General features: G+C 34.8%; 2 protein-coding genes and 2 non-coding genes across 4 annotated transcripts; 3 read left to right on the top strand and 1 right to left on the bottom strand.

Annotated features, from left to right (window-relative positions):
• Window positions 1-6: 6 nt before the first annotated feature.
• LOC116138367 (ras-related protein RABH1b-like) lies at window positions 7-3056 on the top strand. The gene is made up of 6 exons (XM_031424076.1): window positions 7-149; window positions 389-459; window positions 1185-1273; window positions 1490-1601; window positions 1876-1966; window positions 2286-3056. The coding sequence occupies exons 1-6, from the start codon at window positions 33-35 to the stop codon at window positions 2430-2432; spliced, it is 627 nt and encodes a 208-aa protein (XP_031279936.1). The 5' UTR covers window positions 7-32; the 3' UTR covers window positions 2433-3056.
• A 2360-nt stretch (window positions 3057-5416) lies between these two features.
• LOC116138431 lies at window positions 5417-5607 on the bottom strand. Its single transcript, XR_004129290.1, has one exon. It is a non-coding gene; the product is annotated as a U2 spliceosomal RNA (small nuclear RNA).
• A 1814-nt stretch (window positions 5608-7421) lies between these two features.
• On the top strand, window positions 7422-10160 carry LOC116138415 (probable purine permease 11). Its single transcript, XM_031424130.1, has 2 exons — window positions 7422-7558; window positions 8041-10160. The coding sequence occupies exons 1-2, from the start codon at window positions 7522-7524 to the stop codon at window positions 9156-9158; spliced, it is 1155 nt and encodes a 384-aa protein (XP_031279990.1). The 5' UTR covers window positions 7422-7521; the 3' UTR covers window positions 9159-10160.
• Window positions 9630-9825, top strand: LOC116138429. Its single transcript, XR_004129288.1, has one exon. It is a non-coding gene; the product is annotated as a U2 spliceosomal RNA (small nuclear RNA).
• Window positions 10161-10368: the final 208 nt, after the last annotated feature.

The following is a 10368-nucleotide window of genomic DNA, read 5'->3' on the forward strand; positions in this document are numbered from 1 at the left end:
GTCTTTGATCTTTCTGAGTTGAAATTCTAAGAATGGCACCAGTATCAGCTTTGGCCAAGTACAAGCTGGTGTTCTTAGGAGACCAATCAGTGGGCAAAACCAGCATCATTACTCGCTTCATGTATGATAAATTTGATAACACCTATCAGGTATACTATAATTCCACTTAACAACAATCAAATTACACTGCTTATACTTCAATTTCATCCCCCAATTCGCTCATGTTTGTGACCTAGATCGGCTGTAGACTTATTACTGGAGTTTTCTTTAGCCATCGATCTACATGTTTAAAAATGTTTTAATTGTTTCTTTGAGGTTGCATTTAATTGGCTTCTTGAAATTATGCTTTGATATTAATTAACTTAAAGAAACTTTATTTGATGATCAGGCTACAATTGGTATTGATTTCCTGTCAAAAACAATGTATCTTGAAGATCGAACTGTCCGTCTGCAGTTGTGGTAAGATTTGGCGCCTCCTCAAGATATAGTCACTTAATTCATATAGATTTAATACTGCAGCTTTATGATGTTTTATTGTCTATTTCGAATATTTTTTTTGTTCCTCAAAATTGTTAGAGTGCTGGGGAACAGAAACTTGGAGTCTGCACATATTAATTTTGATTTCCATTAATCTGTTCCTATTGGAAACAATTGTGATTGCTAATCTGAAGTGCCTCTGGTGTTTTGAGCAATAAGTTTGACTTAGCTTTCTTGATGTTCTCATAGATGTCAAATAGGGATAAAAGGAATGTATGCCTAATTGTCATATTGCTTGGAGAATTTCACCTTTTTAATTTGTTTGTATTAGAATCTTTGGGATGGGGGCTAGTATGCTAACAAAAGTTAATCTATGATTATGATAAAAAATTAAATTTTAGACAAGTATATGGCAGTACAGACAGAATGACATAAGTTTTATGCTAAGTAGAAAGAAATGGATACATATTTAGAGCATGGATTAGAAATTACCCAGGCCTTGTTGATTCATGAAATAAAACTTGAGCAATTGAGTTTTTACTGTATGATTCTTGTTTCTGCCAATTTTAGTTCCCTAAAATTGAAGAAAACTGTCATAGTGATTATAAAGAACAATTTGTTTCTATAGAGGTGTGAATTATGATTCCTAGTCTGATGTTTTTACTTTTTAGAAGTTCCCTGATCATTTGTCATTTTTTTTGTAACAGGGATACAGCTGGACAGGAAAGATTTAGAAGTCTCATCCCAAGCTACATTAGGGATTCCTCAGTTGCTGTCATCGTTTATGATGTTGCAAGTAGGCAATTTTTCAAATTGTTTTCACTTGAATATTTCCTTGTCAACTAAGTTCAATACAGCTTGATAGGAGCTTTTTTCATTTTTAAGAACAATTGAATAATTGGCATAATGGATTTTAAAAGATCGTATAGTTATTCTGTCATATGCTCTTGTGTGATCATGCTTCATTGCCTAATTGATATTCTCTGATAATCCTGTTGCTCCTATGGTTTAGGTCGGCAATCTTTCTTAAATACTTCAAAATGGATCGAAGAGGTTCGCACTGAGAGGGGTAGTGATGTCATCATTGTCGTTGTTGGCAACAAAACTGACCTTGTGGACAAAAGGTACATAGTCAGCAAAAGATGGTTGAAATTGGATTTAACTTTTTGCTATAATGGTTAAAGTCGGAACTAATTCTTGTTACTGTTGCATTTCTCTGTTCAACTGTAAAATGAAGACCTGTTCCACTCTGTGGATGAGTCAATAAAATGAGTTCACTAATACACATGGGTTTAATTGATTTAGAAACTTTTTTTTCCCCTATAAAATAGTTAAGCTTGGAATTCAATGTGTTTTGTGTCAAATTTATTTATGTTATTCACATTTGATGATTCATAGGCAAGTCTCTGTAGAGGAAGGAGAAGCAAAAGCTCAGGATCTTAATGTCATGTTTATCGAAACCAGTGCTAAAGCCGGTTTCAATATAAAGGTAGACCCTCTTTCTTTATTTTCCTCCATTGAATACTTTAGTTTCTCACAGGGTTGGAAGAGGACATAAGAAAGATGTGGTATGTTTGTGAGTGATCTAGGGAAGATTTGCTGTCATTATATTTAACAAGGAGAACACATGCAGTCAATTCTAAAGTTGTTATCATTATGTTACATCATCTCCGATTGATGTTTCTGATGTACTCAAGCAGGCTGCTGGATTGATGCTTAGCATCTTCCATTTTTCTCTTGATTATTTCTCTCTCTCTCTCTCTCTCTCTCTCTCGTCTCTAAATTTTAGATTATTGATGACTATGCAGGCTCTGTTTCGGAAAATTGCTGCAGCATTACCTGGAATGGAAACACTTTCTTCAACCAAGCAAGAAGACATGGTTGATGTGAATCTGAGGTCTACTACTGGAAATGCATCACAGTCCAATTCTCAGTCAGGTGGATGCTCTTGTTGATGCAATCTTGCCTTGGACTTTTTGGCATCTATAGTCCATCTCATGCTATTTGGTGTTTTTGACTTTTTTCCACCCCGGATCTGTAAAGTTACTGTAGCTTCTGTCTTTTCCTTGATGTTCCATTACCCTTTTATAAAGTATGGTTCTGAGCATAATCTTTGGAACACAAGCAGCTGAATTGTTGAAAGGCAAGGATCAAAGAAATTGGAGACTGGTTATGGTACTAGAAATTTGGTAAATTTTACTTGGCTTCAATGGTTTTTGATTATGTTGACCCAGAACAATAGAGTAAATAGGATTGGACCAAGTCCATTATACCTTTTTTGCTTGTAAAACATGTGCATTGGACATCAATAATACTATACTTACAAGATATACTTATAAAGATTTCCACAAAGTGAGGTGACAAAAAAATGAATGGAAGAGTGAAACAAAAAGTCAAACTTATTAATTCACTATTTCATTCATTTTTTGCCACACTCACTGTATGGAGATCTGTATAAAATTTCTTTGTAAGTGTAGTATACTCATTGGACATATGTATGAGTCAGTATGACTGTTATCGGGATCTTTTAATTGAGTAATAATATACTTACAAACTCATATATACAAATTATTGGGATACCTGTTTTTTTGTTTTTTTGTAATTTTATTATTTTTAAAATTTTTGCTCCAGTCTGTTTATAAGATGCTTGTTAAGGACATTTTTACCATTGCTTGAGAAACCTTTTTGGAACACAAGGGCTCAATTGTCAAAGCGCAATAAGTAGAAAGAGTTAAGAGGTTGCCGTTGGTTAAGTTTAGCATAGTGCTAGCTTGCAATGGCTTTAATGAATTTGATTATGTTTCTCTACTACAAAAACGAGTAATATGATTGCGTATCACCTAAATGCCTGGTTAGAGATACAGTTTCGTCTCCATAGCATATTGTTTGGGAGATTTTGTAAGCAAATTTTGTGTAGAATATGACTATGATAGTAATGTGTCCATTACTATATTGTGTAGATACATGATAGTTGCAGAGCCCTTCCATAGACTGAACTTGGGTACAATTCAAGTTACAATTTTCATTTGGAATGTAGAACATAACAGTGCTAATCTCTCTAATTAACTGGTTGTTGCCTTTAGACTGCTAGCTTTGATTGTCGGTGAAAAAAAAATTTTTGATTACTATTTAGTGAAGAGATGTTATAGCTGCAGTGCCCTTGGTATAAATTAACGATCCCTGGGTACATTCAATTTCAATTTTCATTTGGGACAATTAATTAGATGCTAATCTCCCTAATTAATTGGTTGTTGCCTTTTGACTGCTAGGTTGATTTGTGGCTAAATACCCCCACACCAGAGGAGAAAAATTCCACAGAATAGCCAGGTGCAGGCCAACATGTTGCAACTAAACAAATCTTCTTTCCGACACTTCATTATAATATAGTTTCTTTTTTTGCGTTTTCTCTCCACTTCGTGATTGTGAAAAGAATTATTGACCATGAAAGACAGCATTGTTATCTTCTTTCTCCAGGAAGAGGCCACCTGGTTTCCATGATAGGGCTTGCTAAACTCATACTAACTCATTATCCTTCTTTTTCCATCACTGTCATTATCCCTGAAGCGCCTTTCGAAACTGGCTCCACCTATGAATACGTTGAATCCCTCTCCGCCACCGTCCCTTCCATCACTTTCCACCACCTTCCACCATTCCCACCACCACCTCCTTACTTGACATTCAAACTCAAACCTTCGAGTTGTCTCTCCAAAACAACCACAACTTTCACCAAGCCCTCTTACTTATCTCCAAGTCCTCCATATCAAGGCCTTGATATGAATTCTTTTGCACCCTTCTTTTAAAATCTCTGCAAAACTCGAAATCCCCACCTACTATTAGCCTGGGTCCTCAGCGGCCTCACTGTGTTTCTCTACCTTCCAACAATTCACAGAACACCACAAAGAGTTTAAAAGAACTCGGCAACGAGGAAATTAACATCCCCGCATGCCAGTTCCTTGAGAGCAAAAGACATGCCCTATCCCATGCAAGATCGCACTTGGAAATTTACGACTGCTTTGCGAGACTGCCATTTAGAGCCCAAATCAGCTGGAATCATAGTAAACACAGTGAAACACTTGAAAAAACAGCTCTTAACGCAGTATTAGACGGACATGCACACCCGGAGAGCCAGCTCCACGATATATTGCATAGGGCCGTTGATAGTGTCCAGTGGACGGCAGTCGAAGTGATGAAAATAGGCATGATTGCTTGAATTGGCTTACATGCAACCAAAAGGAAGTGTTGTATTCTGAGTTTTGTTAGTTTGGGAAAGTTCTCAGCCAATCAATTGAAAGAAATGGCTATAGGTTGGAGAAAAGTGGAGTGAGTTCTTGTGGTGGTTCGTCGCTGAAGATCGTGATACAAGCTTGGAATGGTGTTGCCACAAGGGTTCTTGGAGAGAACAAGAGACAGAGGATACTTGCAAAATCTTGGGCACCACAAGTTCCAGTAATAGTCACGAGTCTGTAGGTGGATTTGTGAGTCACTGTGGTGCAACTCGGTTCTAGAAGCGATCCGTGCAGGGGTGCCAATGTTGGTTTGGCCTCTTTATGCAGACAAAAATTGTATAAGGTGAGTGTAGTGGAGGAGTTGAAGGTGGCTTTGGCTGTTGAAGCTGAAGATTATGGGTTGGTGAGTGCAGAGGAGTTGGAGAAGCTAGTTAGTTAAAACTCAAACGAGGGAAAATTGATCAAAGAACGGGTGATGGCTTTAAAAGATAAAGTGTCGGTGGCGCTTAAGGAAGGAGGTCCTTCGCGCGTTGCCTTGCTAACTTGATCGAATCAATTCTGAAGCATTAGACGTTAAAGTTAACGTTTTAGGGATTGTTTCTTTGTTTTTTTTTTTTATTATTATTCAGGTTTATTGCTATATATTAAAATCAACTCTGAACCTCTCATGTACAGAATTCAAATCATTAATAATAAAATTATGACTAAATTTGTTGGGATGCGCCAGGCCCAAGTAGTATTGCAACACAAGGGCACGCCTGAGGACTCTATAGCAAGCTACTGTATGAGCCCAGTCCCTAGAGAAATTATTTAATATCATGTGGAACGATGTCCCACGTATCAGATATTAAACTGATAAGAACAGATACTACACTTGATCTTAGCCAAAAGGCCGAGAAGGTATGAATGGTTTTTCAATCTTCAATGCCCTTTAATACTAAACACTTGTAGCCAAACCTCCATATCTCATCGGTGGGAAATGTGCATAACTCATTACACCTATTATACTTACTGCTTTTAAATAACATATTTCAACAAAATAATTTGATTATGTGAGATGAAATTAGATCATAAATAACTGGTGGTAAAAAGTTTAATTTCAACTATTATATATTTATATTTTGTTTAATAAGAAAAAGTATTTTTAATTAAATGAAACAATAAAAAATGCAAAAATGTACAACACCACATATAGAAACAAAATTTATAACAAATGTAATATTGAAATTGAGGTTAGGGGTTGGGAAGTTGAGATTAAACAATGTCGTGACTGAAATAAGAATTGTAACCGCACACATGGTGCTTAAATAGTGAACTTTTATAGGTCCTAGGTGTTTACTAAAACATTTTCTATTAAATGTTTTGTAACATTTAATAGACCAAGACATGGCCAAATAACAACTGACCAAACTAAGATACGTTCCAAAGCCATATAGTAAAATTAAAGTCATAGGGGAGACAACTATTGAACTGTGTGCCTATAGATGACCTCTTCGTTTGGAAAAAAAAAAAAAAAGTCTTTAATTTATCATTTACTATGGCACATATGCTAGTTCTTTATCTTCTCCTATTGTTTCGGTCACTCAATTTGGCTTGTTTACGGAAGCTTTATGTAAATTTTTATGTGAATAAAACAGGGAGAATGACATTTTCTCACCATTCGTTAAATTCTGTTATGTTTTCTGTTAATATTTGACTGAAAAGATGAAGATACCCTTAAATATTTGATTTTATAAATTTTTTATTATTTTTTAATTAGCCAAAAAGTCAAATATTAAAATGTAAAAAAAAAAAAAAATAATAACTAAAAAGTTAGGATTAATGCTGTGCAATTATTTAAAGTTAAATGACCTTTATATGAATAAAATAGGGAGAACAATATTTTCCCACCATTCGTTAAGTTCTGTTACGTTTTCTGTTAATATTTGATTGAAAAGACAAAAATACCCTTAAATATTTAAATATATAAATTTTTTATTATTTTTTAATTAGCTAAAAAATCAAATATTAAAAAGTAAAAAAAATTATAATAACAAAAAAGTTAGGAATAACACTATGAAATTGTTTAAAGTTAAATGACCTTAATATTTATTTATAATGTCATCAATATCCCATCTCTATTATTCAATAATCTACTAAATTTATAATGTTTTTTATAATATAATGTTTTTCATTTTTATTAATTAACATAGGAAATCAATATTCCTAATTAATTAAATAAAAAAAGAAAAAAAAGCATCTTTACACTTGAACTGATAAATAATCACTTTTAACTTAACTAAATTTTAATTTATAATAAACTATTTAGCAATATTTTCATATTTTCATTCAAATATTAATAGAAAGCACTAACAGAATCTGACAAAGGAGTGAAAGTGTCATTTTAAAACTTGATGAGTGGGAAAATGTCATTCTCTCGATAAAATATCATTTTAAATTTAAAGAATATAACCATCCATGAAATTCTCTGCGACATATTGACACTGACTCCTTTGTAAAACAGCCAACCGCTTTTACAAATGAACTTAGCTACTTATTCACACCACCTTGGATTTAATTTAATAGATATCAATTATCAACCTAGCGAAGTCAGACTTTGCTCACGAGCGAAAACAAGTCAAACTTTGCTGAGTTTCAAATTACTGTGTTGAATTTTGATAGTAGGGCATCCTATAAAGTGCAAGATTTATGATATTCCACTGACTACAAAATATTTACACAAGCTATCCTTTAAGACTTAAGACAGCCGCTTTATATTGGTTTATAACACTATTAGCCCCATTTATCTATTACTGGTAATTTGCTTCCCTCAACCTTCATGGATGCCGCTCGAGAACAGCAACAACAAACCAGAGGTTGGTCATTCATCAAGCCTAATTGATTACTAAATTATCATTATTCTTCTCCCTGTTCTGTCTGCTGTTGGTTTTCAGAGTAGATTGATAATCCCAAAAATTAGTTGTGTTTCTTGTTTTATGGAATTCACAAGATGGGGAAAGTCAAAAGTGAAAAAGTAGGGAAGAAAGTTCAAGAACTATGAACAACTTGATTCTTCTAGTGTTTGATATAAGAAATAACAGATATATAAGTAGAAAGATTGAGTATGCTTTTCCATTTTACCCATGCATGATAATATAAATGAAATTATAATATTAGATAAATTAACATATCCTAAAATTAATTAATTAATTAATTATGGTATGTAAGCTTTTAGTTTGGCAGCAATCAATCCGAATCTTCGTTACTTTTGAAGATTAAAATAATATTAATTCTATAATTGCAATGGATATGATTGTGTAAAAATCTTTCGTTAGTTTAATCTGTTTAACTTCCCCAGTTAATGACGAAGAACCAGACTTGCAAAGAAACGCTTCTTCGACCAACCGATGGCGATTTCCGAAGCTAATACATTACAAATGGTGGCTTCGTGTGATTCTCTGCATATTCTTTCTTCTTGTTGGTCAAACAGCTGCTACTCTGCTAGGAAGATTGTACTATGACAAAGGTGGAAATAGCAAATGGATGGCAACATTTGTTCAATCAGCGGGCTTCCCAATTCTCCTTCCCCTTCTATTTTTCTTTTCATCTTCCACCAAATCAGAAAACATTTCGACTGCTTCTTCCTTCACAACCAAGCCAAAACTCTCCACCCTTCTGCTTCTGTATGCCGCCTTCGGCCTACTCTTGGTAGGTGACAACATGATGTACTCATATGGACTTTTATACCTTCCTGTCTCAACTTATTCTCTGCTTTGTGCAACCCAATTGGCCTTTAATGCATTCTTCTCCTACTTTCTCAATTCACAGAAGTTTACTTCTTTCATCCTCAACTCTTTAGTCCTTCTCACCATTTCAGCCTCACTTCTTGCCGTCAATGCAGACTCTGAAAACACTACAGGCATTAGCAGAGGAAAATATGTAATTGGGTTTTTATGCACGCTTGGAGCATCGGCAACGTACTCATTATACCTTTCCCTCCTGCAGCTTTCTTTTGAGAAGGTTATTAAAAGAGAGACATTTTCTGTTGTTTTAGATATGCAAATATACCCATCATTTGTCGCAACATGTGGATGTGTAGTGGGATTATTTGCCAGTGGAGAATGGAAAGGTTTGTCAAAAGAGATGAAAGAATTTGAACAAGGCAGGGTATCATATCTAATGACTCTGATTTGGACAGCAGTAACAAGGCAAATTTCATCCGTGGGTTTGTTGGGGTTAATTTTTGAGGTATCTTCTTTATTTTCCAATGTGATTAGTACTTTGGCTTTGCCTATTATTCCCATTTTTGCTGTGATATTTTTCCATGATAAGATGCAAGGGGTAAAGGTCATTGCCATGCTGTTAGCAATCTGGGGCTTTGTGTCCTATATCTATCAGCATTATTTAGATGACTCAAAATCCGAGGCAAACAAAAGCAAATCCAATCAGGTTTCCGGGGCTGCTATAGAGATTTGATGACTCTGGAAGTTATATATTTAACAGTTTGGAAACACTGTTGAGATGGTTTCATGAATTTTCTGCATTGATGTCTGAATATAAGGTGCTCTTTAACTAGAAATATTGCTTTTCATTTGACTATTATATGTAAAGATTTCAGAACCCTATTTTTGTGGTATATTATACTGTTACATAATATAACGTTTACCATTCTAGAAAGTTCATAGAATATGATATATGTATTTTTTGTATCATATATATGTTTTGTATCTGTGAATTTCTGCAAATTAAGTCAATAAATTGTGAAGGAAAGAACCAAGTGAAGCATACAAACTCACAGGACTAACCATCGGCTGCTAGTCAATAAAAGATATTCCGTAGTGGCACTATCATTCCCTTCCTTGTCTTGATAGTCCCACACTGATTATATATGAGGGATAGGCTGATAAGCAAGGTATAGAAAAGAGAAATGAAGGGGAGGAGAAAAGCATACCTTTCTCGGCCTTTTGGCTAAGATCAAGTGTAGTATCTGTTCTTATCAGTTTAATATCTGATACGTGGGACATTGTCCCGCATGATATTAAATTTATTTTTCCAGGGAGAGGTTTCACCACAGTAGCTTGCTACTGGAGTCCTCAAGCGTCGCCCTAGTGTTGCACTAGTGCATGGGCCTGGCGCATCCCTCCAATTCCAATGCAGTGCTTGTGATTTTAACTAGGGTACGGCTGAATAGATCGAAGTTTTCTCAAGTTCAGCACATCGGACGCAAATAAGTTGCTCTAGAAATTGCATTATCTAGTAAAAGGCTACGGCAGTACGGCTCCATGACTTTGTAATTTGTTTCTGAGCCTTCCATCTTCCATGGCTGAGATGTGGGGTTTCTCCTTTCAAATTTCTAGTTTTTGCCATCAAAATGGGTGGGTGCTCTTTCAGTCTTTCTATGTTGAAGCTTATGACTATGATTTTCTTTTTCTATAAGTATAAATTATGTAAAATTGAAATTTGTAATTAAGTGGTTTTCTCTCTATAATTTGCAGGGTTAGTTATTAATTGCAAAATGTTGTCCTTCTGTTTGACTAAATTCTCTCTCTCAATTTCTGTCTGGTGTTTCTTATTGAATTAAACCTAAATCTGAAAAATATCAACGAAAGTAAACATTCTCGATGTACATAGTAGCACAAGGACCAGTAGTGGCAGTAGCTTTTTTTCCAGTTGGACCCTACTCTCA

This window comes from Pistacia vera, unplaced genomic scaffold (assembly GCF_008641045.1).
Source record: "Pistacia vera cultivar Batoury unplaced genomic scaffold, PisVer_v2 Contig340, whole genome shotgun sequence".
Taxonomy (NCBI): domain Eukaryota; kingdom Viridiplantae; phylum Streptophyta; class Magnoliopsida; order Sapindales; family Anacardiaceae; genus Pistacia; species Pistacia vera.

Excerpts from the sequence above, each read along its gene's own strand:
- LOC116138367 (XM_031424076.1), top strand. The coding sequence starts at position 33 with ATGGCACCAGTATCAGCTTTGGCCAAGTACAAGCTGGTGTTCTTAGGA. Across the intron at positions 1,274-1,489 it reads CATCGTTTATGATGTTGCAA|GTCGGCAATCTTTCTTAAAT; the intron begins GTAGGCAATTTT and ends CCTATGGTTTAG. Across the intron at positions 1,967-2,285 it reads AAGCCGGTTTCAATATAAAG|GCTCTGTTTCGGAAAATTGC; the intron begins GTAGACCCTCTT and ends ATGACTATGCAG.
- LOC116138415 (XM_031424130.1), top strand. The coding sequence starts at position 7,522 with ATGGATGCCGCTCGAGAACAGCAACAACAAACCAGAG. Across the intron at positions 7,559-8,040 it reads ACAGCAACAACAAACCAGAG|TTAATGACGAAGAACCAGAC; the intron begins GTTGGTCATTCA and ends TAACTTCCCCAG.